This window comes from Glycine soja, chromosome 16, assembly GCF_004193775.1.
Source record: "Glycine soja cultivar W05 chromosome 16, ASM419377v2, whole genome shotgun sequence".
Taxonomy (NCBI): Eukaryota; Viridiplantae; Streptophyta; class Magnoliopsida; order Fabales; family Fabaceae; genus Glycine; species Glycine soja.
In genome coordinates, this window is record NC_041017.1 from 36056779 (window position 1) to 36084349 (window position 27571).

General features: G+C 30.5%; 3 protein-coding genes across 3 annotated transcripts in view; 2 read left to right on the forward strand and 1 right to left on the reverse strand.

Moving 5' to 3' along the window:
* Nucleotides 1-27571, reverse strand: part of LOC114390768 (protein YLS3-like) — a 66942-nt gene that overhangs the window by 34525 nt on the left and 4846 nt on the right. The window lies entirely within an intron of this gene.
* On the forward strand, nt 13210-16339 carry LOC114390766 (receptor-like protein EIX2). The gene has a single exon (XM_028351644.1). The coding sequence runs from the start codon at nt 13342-13344 to the stop codon at nt 16138-16140; it is 2799 nt and encodes a 932-aa protein (XP_028207445.1). The 5' UTR covers nt 13210-13341; the 3' UTR covers nt 16141-16339.
* LOC114390764 (receptor-like protein EIX2) lies at nt 22248-25831 on the forward strand. Its single transcript, XM_028351641.1, has one exon. The coding sequence runs from the start codon at nt 22265-22267 to the stop codon at nt 25583-25585; it is 3321 nt and encodes a 1106-aa protein (XP_028207442.1). The 5' UTR covers nt 22248-22264; the 3' UTR covers nt 25586-25831.

Here is a 27571-nt window from a genome sequence, read left to right on the forward strand (position 1 = left end):
TACTTATAAAGTTATTGACTTTTTATTTATTTTATTTTAAATTATAGGGACAGTTTGTATTCACATATATTATATTATGACAAGTTAATGGAAAGCTTGTGGGGTAATTGTCTCCGCACTATATAGTAACAGTGTGTTAACTAAAAACTCTATTTTTTTCTCTGTAAATCGAAAAAAACTCAATTTTTTTAAGTGAAATTAAAAATTGTAAATATATAATCATAAATAAGAAATTCATTTAAAAACGTCAAAATACTAAAATTATATATAGCGCCGTTATTTAACAACGATTTGACAATCGACGATTCCTAAGGATATACTGAAACCTGCGGCAAACAACTGAGGCAAACCACGTGAAATTAAGGAATATAATTCTCAGAGAATTAAGGAATTTCTGCTATGTAGCAGTAGTAATTAACTAGTTTTTTATATATAAAAGTAGTAATTAACTAGTAGTTAAGAAGTTGTTTTGTGAGAGTTTTTGTATTAATATAAAATAAAATTGTATTAGAAAAATTAAATAAATAATGCTGTACATTCATACTGCATGGTCAATAATTTTTATATTAACTTGGCAATAGTAATGAATATTTTTAGCTAAATTTCACAATTTTCGAATTTCATCTTCTTCTACATAAAATGAATATATATACAAGACATTTAAAGCGTAGGTGCTTGTTAGTCCTTCGTGTGATTGTTAAAGCTCAGAAGTTAAAGCGAAAAGAAAAAGAAAATATATCGACAAAGTCCAAATAGTAGGGTCCCAACCATGCTCATCACTTTATTTCCTTATTAATTGTATGTACTGAAAGGCTTTATTAAAAGAGATAAAACTTATTTCAATATTCTGTATTTTGAAAATATTACCATTTAGCTGTTAAATAAGACACCATTATCTAAGAATAATTTGTGTATGTAATGATAGTATAATTTTTTTTACATTATTATCTAATTATAAATAATTAAGTAAGATAAAATTATTAACTTTTATAATTATAATTTTAAAAATTAATCTAATGATAATTTTGTATTAGTCAACGATGTAATTTTTTTATAATGACTTACAATTATATTCTTAATTTAATTATGTTTGCTAAAATTTTATAAAAAATAATAACACGAAATTTTTACAGTTTATCAAACAAAATGTTATCCTTTTCGTTTCTTTTGTTATTAATTTTTTTTTCATTGATTTCAAATGAACAAATAGAATGAAAACAATCCTTCAAGACGTGGGATTTTATTTATTTTTCTTATGGGATATCTATATGCCTGCAACATATAATGATATTGATCCTTTTCATATTAAATTCTTTTGTATGTACAGAACTACTTGCTATATTGGTTTTAGAAACATTTATTAATTTAGTTATGTTTGCTAGTGGTATAGAAATACTCTTGGTGCTCACAAAATATTTTTCAACATAATCTTTCAAATACATATTTTATTATTGACATTATCTTCATTTTTTATTCCTTCACCGTCTTCACCCATCTCCCTTTGTTACTAAAAAATGTAACAATTACAGTAAAAGTTAATTTCTTATGAAACATGCTTCATTTAGCTTATTTTAAAAATTAATGTGATAACATTTTTATTAGATGTAAATAAAGAAGAGTAATTATTTTAAAAAAGAATTATATAAACATACACTTATTAGTATTGGATATGACTTTACACTCCATATAAAACAAATTCAATAAACGACACCTGAATCTTTTGTTCATAAATTTAGGGACATGAAATGTGCATAGATTTTTCTAGTAATGTCACATAGGGGTGGAAATGAGCCAAGCCAAGCCAAGTTTTATTAGGCTTGAGTTCGGTTTGAATTGAGTACGTAAGGCTTGAACTCGGCTCATTACCTGTCATAGACTTTTTTTTAGGCTCGGCTCGGCTTACATAAAAGTTTGACATGGCCCACGAGCTTATTTAAAAGTTTGCTTAAAGACGTCTTTGATTAATTAATTATTTTAAAACCTAGTAAAATACTAACTAAAAAAAACTTATAAAATTTCATATAAGTAATGTACAAATCCAAAAATAATTGATAAACAAAACCATATTGAATTCAAGTCCGTTAAAGCATCAAGTATATAAAAAGATAATAAAAAGAGCATAATATTAAAAAAAATGTATGGATTAGAGATGATTTACACTAATATAGCCAAACAAAAATTATTATTAGTTAAATTAATAATTTTTAATCCAATTTTTGAATATATAATTATATTAAATATTTTTTTAAAAAAATATATCTACAATAATTTCATCTTAATCTACTCAAGTCATATCTTATATACTATTGATCGAGACCGTACCCGAATCAAATAAACATTAAAAATGTAATATCTAGGAAGTGATCCTAGGTCGTCTCCCAACGAGCAATGGTCAACCAATCGTTCATAATAGATAATAATAAAACAGTAACGAATTGGAGGGTTGTTTGTTTTTGTAAATTAAACAACAAGCAAATTTGAATTAGAAAATAACATAATTAAAACATGTTTCCCCTTGATTCACAAGCAAGTCTTTTATTCTAGGTTACGAGAATTTATCCTTAATCAGTTCAACCACTTAATTCAACCCTAAATTAAATTACTAAGCGAAAATTAACATAAGACTGTCATTATGTGATTAAACAACACATACACCAATTAATCATGAACGAAACTGATCATTAAGCATGAATGTAAATTAAGCGCAGAGACAATTAATCAAGCACTAAGCATGTATGGATTAATAGCAACAAATACAAAGTAATGGGTGAAGAGGAAAAACTGATTAGTATTCAATAGTAATAACAAAACCTCAAAGAGAGTTTTGCTTGATCCTCAAGAGAAAATAATGCTAGAGACTTGGCCTTCCATTAATCAGTAGAAATGAAACTGTAGATTGAAGTCGAAACGAAATTGCAGAAAACAAATTTTATTCTACGTGAACAGTGTGCATGAACAGTAATAAAAACTGGAATTCTAAAATCCTAGAATTATTCTCCTATCCGAAAAAAACTCCCTAAACTAAAATCTTGGTGCTGTTATATAGGTCCTCAGCCCCAATGCTCACAAATCTATTTTAAGTCCAAGCCCATAAACGAAATAAAATAAAATCTGGACAAGTTAAGATAAGATTGGATGAAATAAAATCTGGAGGAAATAAAATCTAGATGGAATAAAATCTGGATAAAATAAGATTTGATAAAATAAAGTTATTATTATTAATATTATTATTATTATTAGTTAAACAAGCCGGCTTGTCAAGCTTTTTTATAGTTTGGACTTGGCCTTTTAATCTAAAAAGGTTTTTTCAAAAGCTTGAGCTTGACCTTTATAGTAAACAAGCCGAACCGAGCCGAGCCTCACATAGGCCGAGCCAAAAGCCCTCGACAAGCTGCTCGGCTCATTTCCACCCCTAGTGTCACAGTCCTCCTATTGTACGTATCCCACTTTTTCTCTTTTTCAGAATGATAGATACCACCACGCATATTGTTTCTGGTTCTATACTCCTTTCAGGACAGATTCCTCCATGAACAGTGGTATTTGGCTAAAGAGTGTTGTGTAGGTACGTATAAAAAAAAACAATTCGACACGCAAATTTCCAAACAGAGCACTAAAATGGCAAATATTACATACCTGGATATAACTAAATTTGGGTTTATACAACTGACTAATAAGATTTTAAAAAACAGTTTGCCATTGCAATTTCTACTTGATCATGATTTACTAAACATTTTCTTTGAGGAGTCTTTGTAATTGCAACATGACAATAATTAATTATGACTGTATCAATTATATTTGTCCATAGTATTTTCCAATACAAAAATCACGAGAAAACTATAACAACAACTGTGGTGGGTGAATGCATGCAAGTGATGCAACACAAACCTTGGGGTGGGGTCGATCCAATTCAGATGGCTATGACTAGGAGGGATGGTCTAGCTATAGGCCCAAAATGTTTGAACTTGGAATCTACATTTGGGCATATATATGTGTACTCTGCCAATACAAAACAATTATTTTATATTTTTATCATTTAATATTCAGTCTCTCTTTTACACTATTAATACATAGACCTTGAGTGAGTTTATCAGATGTGCATCAAGCATTTTTTTTTCTGTGGCTGTGCAAGATCTTTTACAGTTGCTGATGTGTGTAATTATAACCACCGCCATGATTGGTATGAACCTCTGTCTAATCTTAAAGTAAAGCTTTTCTGCCTTTGATGAGTGTTAAATTGACTCAATATAATTGTTGTAGTTATAAACAATTGTACTTCATTATAGAGTTTTTATCTGCAATTTAAGTAACACGTTTAATCATAAAGTAATAGTATATACGTACTTCGAACAATGGTGGAAACAAAACTAACAATGATCGACATGGTAGTTATCAGACTAATTTAATAGTATGAATAACACAACAATTGATTCTGGGGGAAATAAAATAAAGTGAAAAAACTTGTGTAAAAGACAGATACACTTTGATAAAGGGGATCTAAATTGTTTTACAAAACATGAAATCATATTCGACTTAGCTAGAATTATGGTTAGAGTAACATGCAAGTAACTTTGTTACTTTGATTTTGATGTTACTCCACACCGGAAAAATGATATATAAAGTAACATAACAAGCATAATTAATTAGATTTCTTTATTTTACACAAAGAATCAAATTTTAATTTTCTTTATGATATCAAGATTCTAATCCATTTGATTCAACAGACTATACGTGATCTGTTAGAATCAAGAATTAAAAATTAATTTTATTCATTGAAAAATCATTGAACCCTAATCAATAAGGTTTAATCGTTAGTGGAAGCAGAGAATGGAGAATGGAGACACATGGGATGATGCAAGGAACAAAAGTTTATGCAAGTGCTATCAACCGACATGTTAGATTGATGGGCTTGTCCACTGGGCCACTCATGTTGGGGGTTGATGTCATAATGATATAGTGTATTAATATAAAATAAAATTGTAGTAGAAAAATTAAATAAATAATGCTGTACATTCATACTGGATGGTCAATAATTTCAATCTTTTTGCTCATGTAGTATCACTTTTTAGTGTTGCTTAGAATAAGCCGATGTTTTATCATTGTATTGGCAGATTGATCAATTTGTAGTCATTGCTATCTTCGTTTTTTTCTTCAAATTTTAGAGCCTTATTTAAATTCTGTTTTTAGATGTAAAGATTTGCATATTTAGTATAGTTTTGTACTTAAGATCAACTAGTTGTAATTCTCTGATAGAAAACATTAGCTAGATCACGTAGATTAAAATTCAAATAGTTGGTAAGTACTTTTAGTTTTGAAACCACATGTTGGGAATCTCTCCAATTTAGTGTGCACTGGATAATACTATTCTCTAATCCAAATCACATATTCGCTTGAATTTTATTTACTTGAGATAATGAATGCATTCTTGTATGCCCACTTTAAAATCAACCTTACCTTTAATAAGCATTATTCTTTCACATGTACTTGTTTTGCAACTATTTACAACTTAAAAGGCAAAGAGACAATGCTTGGCTTCATCAAGACCAGTGGCAAGGAACAGGAGCACGATAGCAAAAAAGCATAAGCATGATCTTGTCTGCTATTGGTATTTAAGACCTATAAAACATTGAAAACATTACATTGTGAACATTTCACGTGAATCATTGAAAACGACAATCTATTGTATCCTGAATGAAAGACCATTTGCAGAATTACCCTCCTCTTAAATGCCAAGTTGCCAAATTATTGTTGAAATTTATGGTGTGTGGACTCCAACTATGTATGGCCAGGTATGGAGGCTTCAAAAGTAGGACTTGATCAGTTGCTCAAATTTGAGAGACAATGTGTTCTGCCACAAGACGACGCAAAATCTTTCCGATAGCAGTCTTGTGCAAAGAATCAGTAATGAAGACCTTTTCAGGGACTTTGAAAGATGCAAGATTCTTCTTGCAATATCTTAGCACCTCTGCATCATCAATGTTTGATCCTTCTCTTGGGATGACAGCACAATATATCTATTAAAAGGTAAAAATAAATATGATCAATATATACAAATTTCAAAGAACTAATAGACACATCATTTGAGCAAATTGCAATCCACAAATTTCTGAATTTTTTTCATTTATTCCTCTCCTAGTACAAACAAGAAAAAAGGTCATATACTAATCTTTTGAGAATTTTGAATTAATTATGAAGATTACGATATATTGAACACTTTAAGGAAATTTTGGTAATATTGATGAAAAACAGTGAAGGTTATAACAATTTATTTCACAAGCATCTAGGGTCACTAAGTGCGTGAGAAAGCAAGCAATTCAAGCTGTTGCTAGGTAACAAGTTGCAATTGTTTTTTGTTGGGGAGAATGACATCAAAAGGTTATGAAGTAGCTGACCGTTTCAGAAGTTAATTAGTCATGCGTAGCCAATATTACACGAAACGCTTTTCAGATTTGGTTAATCCAAAGTTAGGAAAGTAGTTTTTTGTCACATGGTAATCCAAAGCTAGTTCCATTTGCCAAAAGAGGTTCAAATAAAAATCGTCTGTTCTCAAATAGAAGAGTTTTCTTGTATACCACAAAATGTTGGTACATGATTAGAGTGTGATCTTTGAGGGCAGAAAGTGATAAAAGTTAAATGCCATATAAATTCTCGATTCGGTTTGGTTTGACTTTCATGTACATGTTACTAAGAAATAAAAAAAATTAATAAATGTTTTATATCAAAATATATAAGAGATATATAATACAAAATAGTTTGTAGTAATAGTACTTTAAATTGTATTTTGAAAGACTTCTCTATATAAACAGCATTATATAAGGTTCACTTCCATTATTTTTGGAAATGTCTATTTTTTTCACCTAAAGGAAAGGAAAACATCATGGAGGGAATGTTCTGTAAAAACAATTTGTTCTTCATATCCTTATTTTGAAACAAATCTTTTAAAATTTGAAGTGGTGGTTAAAATTTTTTCAATTTGATTTTTCCTTGCATATACCACATTTGTGTTAAGCAAAATTTAGATTCCCATACATATAGCATCTCCAGTATGCCAAGTACCTATAAACAAATGTAGAATGATTTAGATTTATTTCTTAATTATTGTTAAAATATAATTGAAAAGCATAAAATTATTTGTAAATTTAATATCCTGAATTGAAAAACATAAAAACACACCTACACAACCACACCTACTATTTTTTTTTTCAAAACTATCCCCACCTCAATTTAGTGATATAATTTTAGTTGTCTTTGTGTGTGTGAGATGTATTGTTAATATTTATAGCATCCTTCCTCATAAAATTTAGGGATGTAAAATAATTTGGTTTGCCTTTTATGTTTGTGTGCGTGATGTAATGTTAATGTTTACGACCAAGCTAAAAGTACCAAAAAATAATTTTTATCTAAAGGTTTTCTTGTAATAAATATAATGGGTGAAATTAGCCATAATCAAATTCTACTTTTTCTTTAATTTCCTTTTCATATACAGAGCCATATATAACATGAAACTGAATTTGTCCGTTTTCACACTGGACTAACAGCGCCAAGAATGAGAATGAACATAATTTTCAGCAATTAATTAACTTTGATCTGTAGACTCTAGGTTAGTATTAAAAACAAAAAATAAATCTCCAAAAGGTTTTGTGCAACAGCCGTAACTGTTAATAAATAAATAATAGAGTAATAAGTTAATAAATAAATAAATAAGTAAAAAAAAAATATAATTAGGTCATAACCTAGAGCAGCTTTTACAAAACACTTCTGTCCCTTTTTCTTCTTCTGACGCACAAGAACCCTAACAGGACAATCGGAGGAGGAGCTCTAGAGAGCACCAAAAACGCCACAATTGCTAACAGAGAACGATTGAGGGACTACGTAAAGGATGATGAGTTATTCACGCTTGGGGATTAGAATGAACATGTATAGGAATCCCTAGAGGATCAATTTTTGGGTATTTTGGGTTGTTTCTTAACTGATTTTTCCAAATTTATGCTTGTCATGTAACTGAATTTCACTTTTTACAAATTTTATTTATTTACATATATTGCAAGTCTTGATTTCGTATGAATTATTTTCTTGTTTCAATGTTTTGATTTCAATTTAAATTACATAATAATGATCATATATGTAGGCACATTATATGAATTGCTTACCAACATTTGCCGGATGCCTATATGACTGATTTTGAATTATATCTAATCATATAATGAAATCAGATTTTTTTTTTGGATATATATTACTAAACATTAACGCGTATGATTGTTGTTAATTGGCGCTTGTACCGTACTGCACTTGTTGATATATATATATATATATATATATATATATATATATATATATATATATATATATATATATATATATATATATATATATATTTGTTTGTTTGCAATCCACTCATTGTAGCACGTTGGTTTTGGTACATATATATGACAGATTTTATAACCACGTCTTTTGTTTTTATTTTGGAAGTGGCAGGTACGTATTTTTTTTTCTTGTTAGTTACATGTTTTAATATGTGTTTAGCAAATACAATTAATAATAAAGTAAGTTTTTGTTAGAAAAAAAATACTTATTGTAACTATCAAATACATACGTAAGAAAGCTATTTTTTATGCAAATTGATATGTTTAATATTATAAACTAAATACTGTTGTGAAACTATTGTTTATTGCTTTTTAGAAATAAATTAAATAGTGTTGTGAAATTATTAGTTTATTTCTTTTTAGTTGTATATGTTACAGCTGTATAATAATAAATTAAATATTGTGTAAAATTATTGTTTAATAATAATTATTTTTATTTTGTTGAATTAATATATTTGAGCATTAGGAAACATTTGAAAGTATAAAATAAAATGGTTTAGTACTCTATTTATTTTTGTCTTAGTGTATTCCAAGGAAACACTTTTACTGTGATGTGTAATAATAATAATAAATAAATAAATAAAAATAAGGTTATAGATATTATTGTTTCATAGTGATTATTGTTGTGACTTTAAAGATTAATTGTTATAGAAGTCTTTTTTATTTATGTTGTTGAATTAATACATTTTGGTTTAATTTATATTTTGTGATGTCAAGTAAATGTTACTATTGAATCATATGTGTAGGGTGCATGAGATGCAATAAATTATTTTATTATGAAAATGTGATTGAGATGATGTGTAAGTGATAATCAATTGATACGTAATGGATTGTGAATTACATGACTCTTGAGATGTTGTATGTTTTGAGTTGTGAGCCATGAATTATGTAATCACACAACTGTAAGACCCTTTAAGGGCGACGAGTTAATGCGCGATGAGTTGTGATGGGATCCACTGTGGAAACCCGACAAGTTAATCACTTGAGGCGCACTAAGTTAAAATATATACAATCGAGATTTTGAAAACCATTGATTAGTTGTGTGCATTGCATAATTCATAGGTAGAGTCTGTGTGTTCAAATGTATTTTTTGGGTTGGACCTGAATCAGGAGGGAGAGGCCCTGACGGACTCTTCGGAGTGTAGGCCTTGGGGGTCATTCGGTTTGAGTGCTCCTGTAAGTCTGTGCCGATCCCACATGATTGGAGCATTCTTGCAAAACAGCGTGACCCTGACTGGTCTCCCTATGATTTCACTTAGTGAGAGTGACCTGACTTACCCATTGTGAGGCATGTCCTGTCATGTACTCCTAGGCGCCCGACGAGGTTTTTCACTGAAAAATGGTACCACATTGCATATAGGCTTGAGTCTTAGTATAATTGTTGCATAACGCTTGTGTTTGAATTTCATTGAGTTAACAATTGTGGTTGATGTTATTTTATGGAGTGTGTAAATTGGAATGGGTGTGAATAATGTGTCCGATTTTATGCAGTAATGTTATTTATATAAATTCAGTTTTAAGTATTATATGTTTCACATGCTCTAATATTTTATTATATACGAATGTGATAACTCACTCCCGGTGTGTGCCATTTGTTCAGGTGAGCCATCATATGTGAATTCCATGTTAGAGCCGGAGAGACTTAATTTGTGATAGAGACATGCTCTGATAAGTGTGACATTGGGGCATAGGAATTACTTCGCATGCTATATTTTCCGTAAACAATATCGTTGAGTTATGTTTTCTGTTTTTAGTTTTTTTTTATTTATTCATTCAGTATGGACGGTCTTGTTTTGAGCCGGAATAACTTTGTTGTTTTTATTTGAACAATTTCTACTATGTTTTCATTAAGTGAATGTGAACCCTTTATCTTTTGAAATCAATTTAAAGTCAATATGTTTAAAATGAAAAAAAAAATTCCGCATGATTTTATTTCCTTGTATTTGTTATTTGTGAGGGTAGAGGGTGTCACATTTAGTGGTATCAGAGCAGGTCGAACCTTTCGGCCATGTGTGTTATGAGCTTTCTGTGTTTCCTTGTGTACTCTGATGCGTTGTGTTTTTTTTGTTTGATTAGAAGTGTACTCTATTGTGTTGGTATATTTTTTTTTTGTTTTTTTTGTTTGTTTTTCTCTTTTCAAAGTTTTATTGCTTGCGTGACATAGGAAGTAATGGCTGGAAGAAATGAGCGAGAACGACTCCTTACCGAGGCCTTGAACAACTTGCGCAAGTTATGAGGGAAAAAGAAAGATAGAAACCCTCAGGGTAGCTTATAGTTAGGAGGGCTCAATATGTCTCCCTTGACCAAACAATTTTTATAAAATCATAATATTTTTGTGTATAAAATTTACTTTAAAATACATTTAGTAAAACATTTTAGTTTTAGCTTTATAATTTTAAAAACCTAAGACTTAATATATGAGAAAAATTTGCTAAATAAAATATGAGATCAGCTGAATTTTTTATTTTAATAAATTTTAATATAAAAATAATATATTAGAAAAGTGTGTTAACATATCTCTTGAAATGATTAGTGTTTTTGCTAGCCTATGTTCCTAACCGCAACAGGCGCCAGAAATTGTGGGTTAACCAGGCATAGAGAAATTCCAAAGGTTGTGAGTTGTAAGAAGTCTTTGTAAATCACATGTCATTAAAAAAAAATCCAAATAAACTGAAACAATGTTTGACTGATCTATTTCCTATCTTCAAAGTTAAAGGCAAGTCTCTGGAGAAGATGACTTCGATAAAGACACAATAAAACTGCTTCTGGTGAAGAGGGAATTTCAAGACATTGGTTCTTCCCCTAAAGCAACTTAACTCTAATGAGAATGTGAAAACTGAACAAGAGGATATATAGTCTAAAACCAACTAACATTCCAAAATTCCTCACCAACCATCCCTATTATATTAGACAACCACACCCGTGATGAAAATTATAGTGCGGTCTCATTCCACTGTCTCAATTAAATAAAAAATATACAAAATATCACAATAAGGATATGTTAATTAAGAATTTAATTTAAATACACTTTCATTTGCAATTAATTAATTATATATATTTCCTATAACTTTTTTACTAATTGTTTTACAAATCATTTGGTGATTTCTAATTAATTAACAATTTAAATTTTTACACTATCTATAAAAATTAAACTCATATATTAACAGCATGAAAGTTATTTTCGTTTAAATTTTGATACTTTTGTTCTAATTAAGTAGTACTAGCAGTTGCCATTCTCATTATTTTATTATACGTACATTCTACATTCTGCTTACAACTTGCAATGAATGGAAAAAGTGGAGCTTGGACATCATTTGTCTGCATGACATTCACACCACTCACAAAAAGTGAGTGGAAATTTTTAGACAAAATAGATGAAGAATTATTAATGTTCAACCATCATTGGAAGTGGAAAGTTCATTATGAGAAAGAAAAGCAGTTCGCCAAAATGGAAAGCAGTAGGTAAAGAAAGCTCAAGTAATTTTCAACTTCTAGACATTCCATGTAGAGATAAGAAATGACAGTTCATAGAAAAGAAAAGGAAAAAAAAAATGATGGCTTAAAGATCTTTATCTTTGAGCTGTTTGTCTCTACTAATCAACTATAGTTAGCTATTTTAATTTATGATTGTCAACTTGAGATACCATTAAGATAAAAGTGGTGTGAAAAAAGAGCATCAAAGTAGGCGTACGTATGGCGTCGATCATCAAGAGTTTCATCACTTGTTCTGTGAGGGAAACAAAAAACATTACAAGTTCAAAATTAAAAATAATAGAATTCCCTTAATAAAACACATATATAATTTGTTTCTCAATTCTCATAAGAAAAAACCACTTGCACTAATGGGTTGGTACAAGGGTCCTTGTGGCAGCCATCATGCACAACAATGCAAATTCCCTGACTTGGTAAAAAAGGCTAGGAAGGAATTCGTAAAAACCACTGAATCAAATTCTTTTGTAACATTTGGAAATATGTGAGTGAGATTTTCAAAACACCAAACAGTTATAGTATCAAATGTTGTATCTTCAAATTTGGCTTCTTTCTACGAAATAAAGTTGCAAAAACGGAAGACCGAGAGCTTAATTAGACATAGAATTCAAATGGAGCATGTCATCATTGACATGAAGACTGATGAGAAGTTTGAAATAACATTTCTTACATAGAATTCAAAGATTTCACACGTAGTCCATTGTTTAGAATAAACTGCTACATATATATAACCCGTTGTTAAAAAAAATAATAAAAAAAAATAAAAGGTTTAATTATCCTTTTGGCCCTTAAAGTTACGACAATATTTTTTTTAATCCTTATAGTTTAACTCATGGGACCAGAAACTCACAATCACACACTTTATCTGCAGCAATCAAAACCATCATCCCATTGGAACGATCAACTTAGTTCAATGCTGTGATACCACTCCAACTTGATGAGAGACTGTCAAGATGGAGATTACATCATGGCAATTGGCAAATGCTAAGCTTGCAGAGGTCGGTGGCAGACTCAAGAATAATGGAATGTGTAGTGGCTTTGTCTCATACCTCCATTACACTTCATTTGTACCTGAGCTTGCTTCCCTATTTTTATTAATTTTGTTCATGTTTATGTGTGAGTTGAATCTTCCCCGCGAGGATCAAAAGATAAAAAAAATTGTAAATATAAGAATCAAAATGAATGTCTTAAACTATAGGGACTAAAAAAAATTATCACAACTATAAGGACTAAAAGAGTAATTAAATCAAAATTAAATAAACTAGAGCAAAATAATGGTGGTGTGGTTAGACACTTTTAATCCTAATTGTCTCCTTGTAGACATATATACCTCTACATATGTGTGCATTTTGCAACCACCACCATTAGTGGAAAAAAATTTTAAATGCAAACCCTTCTATGGTATATATCCTATATAGGCATTGTTAGTAGTAAATACCAACCGTGAACCAGAAAATTGTGGATTCAACCTTTTTCGTCTTCCTTCTTCTTCATGGCAGTGCTATTTGCAACTCATGTTCTTCTCTTGATATTGTCCACTGCAACAACTCTCCACTTCAGTGCAAGCAAGGCAGCAAGGCTCAATATGACTTGCAGTGTGAAGGAAAGGAATGCACTCCTCAGCTTCAAGCATGGACTAGCAGACCCTTCAAACAGGCTTTCATCGTGGTCTGACAAATCGGATTGCTGTACATGGCCAGGGGTTCACTGCAACAACACAGGTAAAGTCATGGAAATCAATCTCTACACACCTGCGGGCTCTCCCTATAGGGAGTTGAGTGGAGAGATTAGTCCTTCTTTGCTTGAACTAAAATATTTGAATCGTTTGGACTTGAGTTCAAATTATTTTGTTCTTACTCCAATACCAAGCTTCCTAGGCTCATTGGAGAGTCTGAGATACTTGGACCTTAGCTTAAGTGGGTTCATGGGATTAATCCCTCATCAACTAGGAAACCTCTCAAACCTGCAGCACCTTAATCTGGGATACAATTATGCTCTTCAGATAGATAACCTTAATTGGATATCAAGGCTATCTTCCTTAGAGTACCTTGATTTGAGTGGTTCAGACCTTCATAAACAAGGTAACTGGCTTCAAGTACTGAGTGCACTTCCATCTCTTTCAGAACTACACTTGGAGAGCTGTCAAATTGATAACTTAGGACCACCAAAAGGAAAAACCAACTTCACACATCTCCAAGTCCTTGATCTTTCAATTAACAATCTCAATCAGCAAATCCCTTCATGGCTATTTAATCTCAGCACAACTCTTGTCCAACTTGATTTACACAGTAACCTTTTACAGGGACAAATTCCACAAATAATATCAAGCCTTCAGAACATAAAAAATCTAGACCTGCAGAACAACCAGCTCAGTGGGCCACTTCCAGATTCATTAGGCCAGCTTAAGCATCTTGAAGTTCTAAATCTCAGTAATAATACCTTTACTTGTCCAATTCCCTCACCATTTGCAAACTTGTCATTCTTGAGAACTTTAAACCTGGCTCACAACCGACTGAATGGAACCATTCCTAAGAGTTTTGAGCTCCTCAGAAACCTGCAGGTATTAAATCTTGGAACTAATTCTTTGACTGGTGATATGCCTGTAACTCTTGGAACTCTCTCAAATTTAGTGATGTTAGACCTTTCATCTAATTTGTTAGAAGGATCTATAAAAGAGTCAAATTTTGTAAAACTTTTGAAATTAAAGGAACTACGTTTATCTTGGACAAACTTGTTCCTCAGTGTCAACTCTGGATGGGTTCCTCCTTTTCAGCTTGAATATGTTTTACTGAGCTCCTTTGGAATAGGTCCTAAGTTTCCAGAATGGCTAAAAAGGCAAAGTTCTGTGAAGGTTTTGACAATGTCTAAGGCAGGTATTGCAGACTTGGTTCCAAGTTGGTTTTGGAATTGGACTTTGCAAACTGAATTCCTGGATCTGTCCAACAATCTGTTAAGTGGAGACCTATCTAACATCTTTCTCAATTCCAGCCTCATAAATTTGAGTTCTAATTTGTTCAAGGGTACATTGCCAAGTGTGTCTTCAAATGTTGAAGTGCTGAATGTTGCCAATAACTCAATTTCCGGAACAATTTCTCCCTTTTTATGTGGAAAGGAAAATGCTACTAATAATTTGAGTGTGCTTGATTTTTCAAATAATGTCTTATCTGGTGATCTTGGTCACTGTTGGGTGCATTGGCAAGCATTGGTGCATTTGAACTTGGGTAGTAACAATTTGTCTGGTGTTATTCCAAACTCCATGGGGTATCTATCTCAACTTGAGTCTTTGTTGTTAGACGACAACCGCTTCTCTGGATATATTCCTTCAACACTGCAAAATTGCTCTACAATGAAATTCATTGACATGGGCAATAACCAACTTTCTGACGCAATACCAGATTGGATGTGGGAAATGCAATATCTAATGGTTCTTCGTCTAAGATCCAACAATTTCAATGGCAGCATTACTCAAAAGATTTGTCAACTTTCTTCCCTTATAGTGCTGGATCTTGGCAATAACAGCCTGTCAGGATCCATTCCAAATTGTTTGGATGACATGAAGACAATGGCTGGTGAAGATGACTTCTTTGCCAACCCTTTAAGTTATTCATATGGCTCTGACTTCAGTTATAACCACTACAAGGAAACTCTTGTCTTAGTTCCCAAAGGAGATGAGTTAGAGTACAGAGACAATCTGATATTGGTGAGAATGATTGATCTTTCAAGTAATAAGCTGTCTGGAGCAATTCCATCTGAAATTTCCAAGCTATCTGCTTTGCGGTTTTTGAACTTGTCTAGAAATCATCTGTCTGGAGAGATACCAAATGACATGGGAAAAATGAAATTGTTAGAATCCCTTGATCTCTCACTAAACAACATTTCAGGTCAAATCCCTCAAAGCTTATCTGATTTGTCCTTCCTCAGTGTCCTGAATCTATCATACAACAACTTATCAGGCAGAATTCCCACGAGCACCCAACTTCAGAGCTTTGAAGAACTTAGCTACACTGGAAATCCTGAGCTTTGTGGTCCTCCTGTAACAAAAAATTGCACAGACAAGGAAGAGTTGACAGAGAGTGCTTCTGTTGGACACGGTGATGGTAATTTCTTTGGAACATCAGAGTTTTATATCGGTATGGGAGTTGGATTTGCAGCAGGATTTTGGGGTTTTTGCAGTGTTGTTTTCTTCAACAGAACTTGGAGGCGTGCTTATTTTCATTATCTTGACCACTTGAGAGATCTGATTTATGTGATAATAGTTTTGAAGGTAAGAAGGTTACATGGGAAATTGTGAGTTTACATGTTAACTGTTAGGAGTGAGAGACATTACAACGTGTTATTCTAGACATTAAAAATGTTAAAAGGTTTACCATACTATGTACATGTTCATATGGGGTGTCTGTTTGTTTTGCTTTCATTGGTAATAAATGTTCTTAATGTTAAGAGAACTAGACGAGCTTCAGACTTGAGCATCAAATTCTGTTTTGTATTTATCACGCATTATTGTCTTCTACTATCTGTGCTCTAACAATGATTAGCATTAACAGGACTTAGGCAATAATTGGGTAATAAAAAGTATAATTTCTATACTATGAATATTTGAAATTAATTAACATTAGCTAATTTGATTTAAATAACAATATGCATAAAGATAAAGAAATTAAAGTAAGAAATAAAAATAAGAAAACTAAAGAAGAAAATAAAAGAAAAAATTAAGGAAAAAATTAAGGAAAAAAATTGTTTGGGAATTTTAACAAACACCTCATGTAATTGTTGGGGTTAAATCAATGAAAAAATTGTTGGGGTTTAATTTCATTGAAGTTTCTATTACCTAATAACTACACATTTATATTTAATAAAGGTTATATTATCATAATCCCATCATATTATCTTCACTTTAATTCCTAGTGAAGAGACCTAAATCCCTTAATCCCTTAAATTAATATAACTAAATGATTTTCATTAAGATAAAGTGTTTATTGATGCTCAATTCTTTTTATCTTATTCCTAGACATAAAAATTATTAGGTGTTTTTTGCAATTCGTAGTTCAAAAAAAAATTTAAATTACAATTGAATAAAAAAAATCATACAAACAGGTGATTAAGCCAAAAACACATATTAAACATAGAAGAGAAACAATTAGAATGCTTTATTCAATAAAAAAAATAGTCATTACATGAAAAATGAACCAATTATATTCAACTCCAACAAAAGAGAAGATTAGTTCATGACAATAAAAAAGCATAAAAGACATATATCACATAAATATCCTAAAATGACACCAAAATCTAAGAATACATGATAATTATCTATCATCCAAACTTAACTCAGGATAAAAAAAAAAAAGTAGCACATTAAAATTTTATAGGGATAGAAATGATATATTTTACCCTATTTTTTTTCATGCTTGACTTAACTCTCAACATTTGTTGTCAATGATAAGAAACTTTGGCATAGATTTGATGGAGTGGCCTATGGTTCAAGTTAAAAAAGTGGGGACCTTGATATGGATTTGGTGGAGTTGTCTCTGGTTTGTCTAGAAGACAATTTTTTTTTCTTTTCTTTTATTTTGAATAATAAAAATTTGATCATTTAAAATTAGTTATAGGTTCAAATTGCATGTAATAGAAGACTTGAATTTAATAATGCAAGACTTTTTTTGTTGTTTATTTGGCACAAGAATAAATTATATTTCTTTGAAGATTATTTAAGTGATCTCATGAATTATTTTTTAAAAATATTATATTGAACGTGAGTATGATTGCTTAAATTTGGCACTTAAAATTATTTAAAAAGTAAAATGGAAATTAAAATTATGTTGCTCCTATTAGTATTTAAGTTGATAACTTGTAAAGAAAATAAAAAATATAATACTAATTTTTATGATAAAAAATTAAGATTCATTTTCAAATTAATTAGAAATAGACAATTAACACAAACAATATTTCCAAATAATGATAATATATAAACTGAAAATCTTATGCATTAAGAATGCAAATCTTCATAAGTTAGATATTTCAATAAATTATATATTTATTTTTCTCTTCTATCACTATTCTTAAAATATCACCACACAAGTAAATGAAATTCAGACAAAGACTTTAATATATGAAGACTTGTGGTCTAAAAATAAAATAGCTAAGGCCATAGATAAATAATTTAAAAAAACATGCCACACTTCTTGGTATATCATATCCTCTAATTTACTTTTTAAGCTAAATATGATCTACAATATTTGGAGAAATTTGGACAAAGACTTATAAAAGAAAAAAGTTATGATCTCAATATTTATGATAGACCAAGTTAAACAAGCATTTTACATTTCTTTGTATCTTACTAATTAATTTTTAATGAAAAAGAATATAATATTCAGGCTAAAATACAATTAGAAATAGACGACACAACAATCTTTCCGATTAATGACAATGAAAATTAGTTTTTTTTTTCACATATAAGAAGAATATTATTTTGTAAATTAAAAAATAGATCAAAATTAAATAGTTAGATTGAAACGAAAGAGGCTTTTTTTATATAGATTTTTTAACCGAAATAGTCTTTAAATTAGATCATTTTCCTATAATTGGTGTATTCATCATTTATAATTTTTTTTCCTTGCTTACTTAATTCTAAACATTTGTTGTCAATGATAAGGAACTTGATATGAAGGTAATGTAATGACCTATGGTTCATGTTGAAGAAGATAGAGACCTAAATATGGTTGGCTGGACTTTGTGGAGTGTCCTAAGGTTCAAGATGAAAAAATGATGGACATTGACTTGGACTTGATGGAGTCGTCTATGGTTCAAAGATATTTTGTTATTTACTTAACACGTACAGGTTTAACAAAAGGATTAATTGATTTAAATAATAGTTAAAATTGAAAGACTAATTAAGCCAAATTTAATTACCTTTGCTGTAAACTACTCAAAGTTTTAAAAAAATTATTAATATTTTCTTAAAATAAAAATTTCATTGATTTAAGAAATCCTATACTGTAAATTAAAATAAAATGTTTCTTATTTTAGTATTTGAGACAAGAATAAAATATATTTCTTTGTAGAAGATTATTTACGTTATCGTATAAATATATTTTTTAGAATATTATATTGAACGTGAGTATTTTTATGATTGTTTAAATTTGACACTTACAATTATTTAAAAAGTAAAATAAAAATAAAAATTATGTTTCTCCTATTTAAAAAGTAAAATGAAAATAAAAATTATGTTTATCCTATTATTTAAGTTGATAACTTATAAAAAATACAAAATATGATACTATTTTTTATAGAAAAAAGTTAAATTCTTTTTCACCACTTCTTTTAAGTTGATAATTTAAAGATCGACTGTTCCCAAATAGAAGAGTTTTCTTGTACGCCACAAAATTTTGGTACATGATTAGAGTGTGATCTTTTAGGGCAAAAAGTGATAAAAGTTAAATGCCACATAAATCCTCGATTCGATTTGGTTTGACTTTCATGTACATGTTACTAAGAAATAAATAAAAAATTAATAAATATTTTATATGAAAATATATAAGAGATATATGATACAGAATAGTTTGTAGTAATAGTACTTGACTTATATTTTCAAAGACTTCTCTATATAAACAACATTATATAAGATGCACTTTCATTATTTTTGGAAATGTCTATTTGTTTTTCACCTAAAGAAAAGGAAAACATCATGGAGGAAATGTTCTCTAAAATCAATAATTTGTTCTTCATATCCTTATTTTGAAACAAATCTTTTAAAATTTGAAGTGGCAGATAAAAATATTTCAATGTGATTTTTCCTTGCATACCACATTTTTGTGTTAAGCAAAATTTAGATTCGCATATAGCATCTCCAATATCCCAAATACCTATAAACAAATGTAAATGTAGAACGATTTAGATTTATTTCTTAATTATTGTTAAAATATAATTGAAAAACATAAAATTATTTGTAAATTTAATATCCTGAATTTAATGCATTCATGTGATTCTCAATGAATTAATCGTTACATCAACATTGTTCTCCAATGATATTGGATGTTCGTTTTGCCACAAATGATACGCGATTGAAGAAATATCAGTTATTATCAAATGAAATTAAGTGCAAAAAATATTAGTTGTCAAGTATCAATTATAATACGAAATTAATGATTAAATTGTTAAATATTTTTATGATAATGAATACGGAATTTTTTTTATAATTAGAATTTAATACAATTATTTAAATTAGGTAGCAATTATTCTTAACGGATACGAAAACTAATGTCCCTATTTGAATTAAAAAAGAATTTGATTCACTAAAAACAACCTATATGTAAATTTTTTTGTATAAAATTAATTTTGATGTGTAGCTAAATATAACATTGAATGGGAAAAAAAAATCACATAATATAACATTGCATGTGGAGGACCTTGACATAGACTTGATGGAGTAGTCTATGGTTCAAGTTGGAAAAGTGGGGACCTTGATATGGATTTGGTGGAGTGGCAGGTGGTTTCTCTAGGAGACAATTTTGTTTTCATTTCTTTTATTTTGAATAATTAAAATTTGATAGTTTAAAATTAATTATGGGTTCAAACCGCATGTAATAGAATGTGTGAATTTTATAAGACAAGACTTTTTGTTGTTTACTTAACACGTACAGGTTTAACGAAAGGATTGATTTGAATAATAGTTAAAATTTGAAGACTAATTAAGCCAAATTTAATTATCTTTGATGTAAATTACTTAAAGTTTTAAAAAAAATCATTAATATTTTCTTAAAATAAAAATTTCATTGATTTAAACAATTCTATACGGTAAACTAGAAATAAAAAAATGTTTCTTGTTTTAGTATTTGGCACAAGAATAAATTATATTTCTTTATAGATGGTTTAAGTTATCGTATGGATTTTTTTTTGAGAATATTATATTGAACGTGAGTATTCTCATGATTATTTAAATTTGGCACTTGCAATTATTTAAAAAGTAAAATGGAAATTAAAATTATGTTTCTCCTCTTATTTAAGTTGATAACTTGTAAAAAATATAAAATATGATACTGATTTTTTTTTTGAGAAAAAAAGTTAATATTCTTTTTACTTCTTTTATATAACTAATTAATTTTTATATGATAAATAAAATAATATTCAAGTTAGAATACAATTATAAATACATGACACAATAAATTTTCCAATTGATGATAATTAAATCTAGTCTTTTTTTCCTATATAAGAGAATATTATTTTGTGAACTGAAAAATTGATTAAAATTAAATAATTAGATTGGAAGGAAATAATTTTTTTATAGATTTTTTAATAGAAATAGTCTTTAAAGTACACCCTTTTCCTATAATTGATGTATTCATCAATTAATTGAGTTAGATATTTCAATAAATTGAATATTTATTTTTGTCTTCTATCACTATTCTTAAACTATCACCATAAATGAAATTTAGACAAAAACTTTAATATATGAAAACTTGTGGTCTAACAATAAATAGCTAGGACCATAATTTTATAATTTAAAAAACATGTCACACTTCTTTGTAGATCTTCTAATTTACTTTTTAAGTTAAATATGATTTACAATACATGGAGAAATTTGGACCAAGACTTATAAAAGGCAAAACTATGATCTCAATAATTATGATAGATCAAGTTAAACTTCTTTGTATCTCACTAATTAATTTTTAATAAAAAGAAAATAATATTATGATTAAAAAAACAATTAGAAATAGACAACACAACAATCATTAATGACAATGAAGATTAATTAGTCATTTTCACATATAAGAAGAATATTATTTTGTGAATTGAAAAATTGATCAAAATTAAATAGCTAGCTTGGAATGAAATAATTTTTTTTATAGATTTTTTTAACCAAAATAGTCTTTAAAGTAAACTCTTTTCCTATAATTGATTTATTCATCAATAATATTTTTTTTTCCTTGCTTGACTTAACTCGCAACATTTGTTGTCAATGACAGGAAACTTGATATGAAGGTAATGCAGTGACCTATGGTTTAAGTTGAAGAAGTCAGACCTTAACATCATGGCTGGACTTTGTGGAGTGTCCAAAGGTTCAAGATGAAAAAATGGAAAACCTTGAGATTGACTTGATGGTGTAAGCTATGATTTAGAAGACAATTTTCTTTTACATTATTTTTAGTTTGAATATTGAAAATTTGATAATTTAATATTAAATTTGATGAAATAAAAGACTTGATTTTTTTCTTAAAAAAATGTTGGACTTTTGTACGTAACAAAAGTTTAACGGAAGGATTGATTAAATAATAGTTAAAATTTGAAGTTTAATGACACCAAATTTTCATTTAAGCAGTATTATAGAGTAAATTAAAATAAAATAATTCTTATTTATTTTTGTAAAAAAAAACTGTACCTAAAAAAACAGGCAGGGCAGCAGTATAAATAATAGAAGTTTGATGATTTATATGCAGAACCAACAACTACACTTGTTTTCTATATATTCTTGTGTGATCATGAATTCCTCCATTTATATTCTTGTCTTTGTCCAGCTTTGGTTGTTGAGCTTACCATGCAGAGAGAGTGTGTGCATCCCAAGTGAGCGTGAGACACTTTTGAAGTTTAAGAATAATCTGAATGATCCTTCAAATAGGCTTTGGTCTTGGAATCATAATCATACCAACTGTTGCCACTGGTATGGAGTCCTCTGCCACAACGTCACTTCCCATGTTCTTCAGCTTCACCTCAACTCTTCACATTCTCCTTTCAATGATAACTACGAAGCTTATCGGAGATGGAGCTTTGGTGGAGAGATAAGTCCTTGTTTGGCTGATTTAAAGCATTTGAATTACTTGGACTTGAGCGGCAATGTATTCCTTGGAGAAGGTATGTCAATTCCTTCTTTCCTTGGGACAATGACCTCCTTGACTCACCTTAACCTCTCTTATAGTGGATTCTATGGGAAGATTCCTCCTCAGATTGGGAATCTCTCAAATTTGGTGTATCTTGACCTGAGTTATGTTTTTGCCAACGGAACAGTACCCTCTCAGATCGGGAATCTCTCTAAGCTTCGATATCTTGACTTGAGCGACAATTATTTACTTGGAGAAGGTATGTCAATTCCTTCTTTCCTTTGTGCAATGACCTCCTTGACTCACCTCGACCTCTCTCTTACTGGATTCTATGGGAAGATTCCTCCTCAGATTGGGAATCTCTCCAATTTGGTCTACCTTGACCTTGGAGGTAGTTATGATCTCAAACCTCCTCTGTTTGCTGAAAATGTAGAATGGGTATCAAGTATGTGGAAGCTTGAATATCTTGATTTGAGTTATGCAGACCTATCCAAAGCATTTCATTGGCTACACACTCTCCAATCTCTTCCTTCTTTGACCCACCTATATTTGTCAGGATGCTTACTCCCTCACTATAATGAACCATCCTTGCTCAACTTCTCATCTCTGCAAACTCTCCATCTTTCCTTCACTAGTTATTCCCCTGCCATTTCTTTTGTCCCCAAGTGGATATTCAAATTGAAGAAACTTGTTTCTCTTCAATTATGGGGTAATGAAATCCAAGGTCCGATTCCTGGTGGTATTCGAAACCTCACACTTCTTCAAAATCTTGACTTGTCTGAAAATTCATTCTCATCTTCTATACCTGATTGCTTATACGGTCTTCATCGTCTCAAGTATCTGGACCTAAGATACAACAACTTGCATGGGACTATTTCTGATGCCCTGGGAAATTTGACTTCTCTTGTTGAACTTGATTTATCAGCTAATCAACTTGAAGGAACCATTCCAACTTCTTTGGGTAATCTCTGCAACTTAAGGGTGATAGATTTATCATATCTCAAACTCAACCAACAGGTTAATGAACTTTTAGAAATTCTTGCTCCTTGTATTTCCCATGGACTCACAACACTTGCAGTTCAGAGTTCACGACTTTCAGGCAATCTGACAGATCATATTGGGGCATTTAAAAATATTGAGCTGCTAGATTTTTTCAACAACTCAATTGGTGGTGCTCTTCCTAGATCATTTGGAAAACTTTCATCATTAAGATATCTCGATCTGTCTATTAATAAATTCAGTGGAAATCCATTTGAAAGTCTTAGATCGCTTTCTATGTTGTCATATCTTCAGATTGATGGCAATAATTTTCAAGGAGTTGTCAAGGAAGATGATCTTGCAAATCTTACAAGCTTGACGGAGATTCATGCATCAGGAAACAATTTCACTTTAACAGTGGGTCCCAATTGGATTCCTAATTTTCAACTTACCTATTTGGAAGTGACATCATGGCAGTTAGGTCCCAGCTTTCCATTGTGGATTCAGTCACAAAACCAACTTGAATATGTTGGACTATCTAACACGGGGATTTTCGATTCTATTCCCACACAGATGTGGGAAGCACTTTCTCAGGTTTTGTATTTAAACCTCTCTCGTAATCATATCCATGGTGAGATTGGGACTACATTAAAGAATCCAATATCTATCCCAACTATTGATCTAACCTCAAATCACTTGTGTGGTAAATTACCCTATCTTTCAAGTGATGTGTTTCAGTTAGATCTTTCAAGCAATTCATTCTCTGAATCCATGAATGACTTTTTATGTAACGATCAGGACAAGCCAATGCGATTAGAATTTCTGAATCTTGCATCAAATAATTTGTCAGGAGAGATACCTGATTGCTGGATGAATTGGACACTTCTGGTGGATGTAAATTTACAAAGCAACCATTTTGTTGGGAACTTACCCCAATCCATGGGTTCCTTGGCAGAGCTGCAGTCTTTACAAATTCGTAACAACACACTCTCTGGAATATTTCCAACCAGTTTGAAGAAGAATAACCAATTGATATCCTTGGACCTTGGGGAAAATAATCTTTCAGGAACTATTCCAACATGGGTTGGAGAAAACCTCTTAAATGTGAAAATCCTCCGCCTTCGATCAAACAGTTTTGCCGGCCACATTCCAAATGAAATATGTCAGATGAGTCATCTTCAGGTTTTAGACCTTGCACAAAACAATCTGTCTGGCAATATACCGAGCTGTTTCAGTAACTTGAGTGCCATGACACTAAAGAACCAAATTACAGATCCTCGTATCTATTCTCTAGGAAAATATGATACGCCTTACTCTTCGATGGAAAGTATAGTTATTGTGCTACTATGGCTGAAAGGAAGAGAAGATGAGTACCGAAACATTCTGGGTTTGGTAACAAGCATTGATCTGTCAAGTAACAAGTTATTAGGGGAAATACCAAGAGAAATCACATATCTAAATGGATTGAATTTTTTAAACTTGTCCCACAACCAATTGATTGGTCATATTCCACAAGGTATAGGTAATATGAGATTATTACAGTCCATTGATTTTTCGAGGAATCAACTTTCTGGTGAAATCCCTCCAAGCATTGCAAATTTGAGCTTTCTGAGCATGCTAGACTTGTCTTACAATCATTTGAAGGGAAATATTCCAACAGGAACTCAATTGCAAACCTTTGATGCCTCCAGCTTCATCGGCAACAATCTATGTGGTCCACCACTGCCCATAAACTGCAGCTCCAATGGGAAAACCCATAGTTATGAAGGAAGTGATGGGCATGGAGTGAATTGGTTTTTTGTCAGTATGACAATTGGATTTATTGTGGGATTCTGGATAGTGATTGCGCCTTTGCTGATTTGTAGATCATGGCGGTATGCCTATTTTCATTTCCTTGATCATGTGTGGTTCAAACTTCAATCTTTTCGCTTAGGTAGTATCACTGTTTAGTGTTGCTTAGAATACTCCGAAGTTTTATTATTGGCAGGTTGATCAATTTGTAGTCATTGCTATCTTCTTCTTCTTCTTTTTTTTTTTTTTCCCAAATTTGAGAGCCTTATTTAAATTCTGTTTTTGGATGTAAAGAGGGAGAGTAGCTGAACGTAAAGAGGGGAAGGATAGGAGGTGTGGGGAAATGGAACTAAGGATAACCAAGTAATTTCAAATGCTTTGGTAGTCTCAATAGCATTTTTGGTAGTGACAATAGTAGCCCATATATATATAAATGATTATATGTGTGATACAACAAAATCCAGGATAGATAAAACAACCCATACCAACTATACAAATTACAAGTTAATTATTATTTTTACATATTTTGATGCACAATAAATAGCACCAACACAACAATTTGTTGTTATATTTACTAATTTATTTTTTAATATTAACTATTTTAATACAATTAATACTGTTATTTGAACAACATAGACATTATCTTCATTTTTTTTTCCTTCACCGTCTTCACCCATCTCCCTTTGTCACTAAAAAATGTAACAATTACAGTAAAAGTTAATTTCTTATGAAACATGCTTCATTTAGCTTAATTTAAAAATTAATGTGATAACATTTTTATTAGATGTAAATAAAGAAGAGTAATTATTTTAAAAAGAATTATATAAACATACACTTATTAGTATTGGATATGATGACTTTACACTCCATATAAAACAAATTCAATAAACGATACCTGAATCTTTTGTTCATAAATTTAGGGACATGAAAGGTGCATACATTTTTCTAGTAGTGTCACAGTCCTACTATTGTACGTATCCCACTTTTTCTCTTCTTCAGAATGATAGATACCACCACGCATATTGTTTCTGGTTCTATACTCCTTTCAGGACAGATTCCTCCATGAACAGTGGTATTTGGCTAAAGAGTGTTGTGTAGGTACGTATAAAAAAAACATTTCGACACGCAAATTTCCAAACAGAGCACTAAAATGGCAAATATTACATACCTGAATATATCTAAATTTGGGTTTATACAACTGACTAATAAGATTTTAAAAAACAGTTTGCCATTGCAATTTCTACTTGATCATGATTTACTAAACATATTCTTTGAGGAGTCTTTGTAATTGCAACATGACAATAATTAATTATGACTGTATCAATTATATTTGTCCATAGTATTTTCCAATACAAAAATCACGAGAAAACTATAACAACTGTGGTGGGTGAATGCATGCAAGTGATGCAACACAAACCTTGGGGTGGGGTCAATCCAATTCAGATGGCTATGACTAGGAGGGATGGTCTAGCTATAGGCCCAAAATGTTTGAACTTTGAATCTACATTTGGGCATATATATGTGTACTCTGCCAATACAAAACAATTATTTTATATTTTTATCATTTAATATTCAGTCTCTCTTTTACACTATTAATACATAGACCTTGAGTGAGTTTATCAGATGTGCATCAAGCATTTTTTTTTCTGTGGCTGTGCAAGATCTTTTACAGTTGCTGATGTGTGTAATTATAACCACCGCCATGATTGGTATGAGCCTCTGTCTAATCTTAAAGTAAAGCTTTTCTGCCTTTGATGAGTGTTAAATTGACTCAATATAATTGTTGTAGTTATAAGCAATTGTACTTCATTATAAAGAGTTTTTATTTGCAATTTAAATAACACGTTTAATCATAAAGTAATAGTATATACTTACTCCGAACAATGGTGGAAATAAAACTAACAATGATCGACATGGTAGTTATCGGACTAATTTAATAGTACGAATAACACAACAATTGATTCTGAGGGAAATAAAATAAAGTGAAAAAACTTGTGTAAAAGACAGATACACTTTGATAAAGGGGATCTAAATTGTTTTACAAAACATGAAACCATATTCGACTTAGCTGGAATTATGGTTAGTGATATGAGTGCTGGTGTTTCTGGAGTTCGGGGCCCAGAATTCCTCCAAAGAAAGGGATAA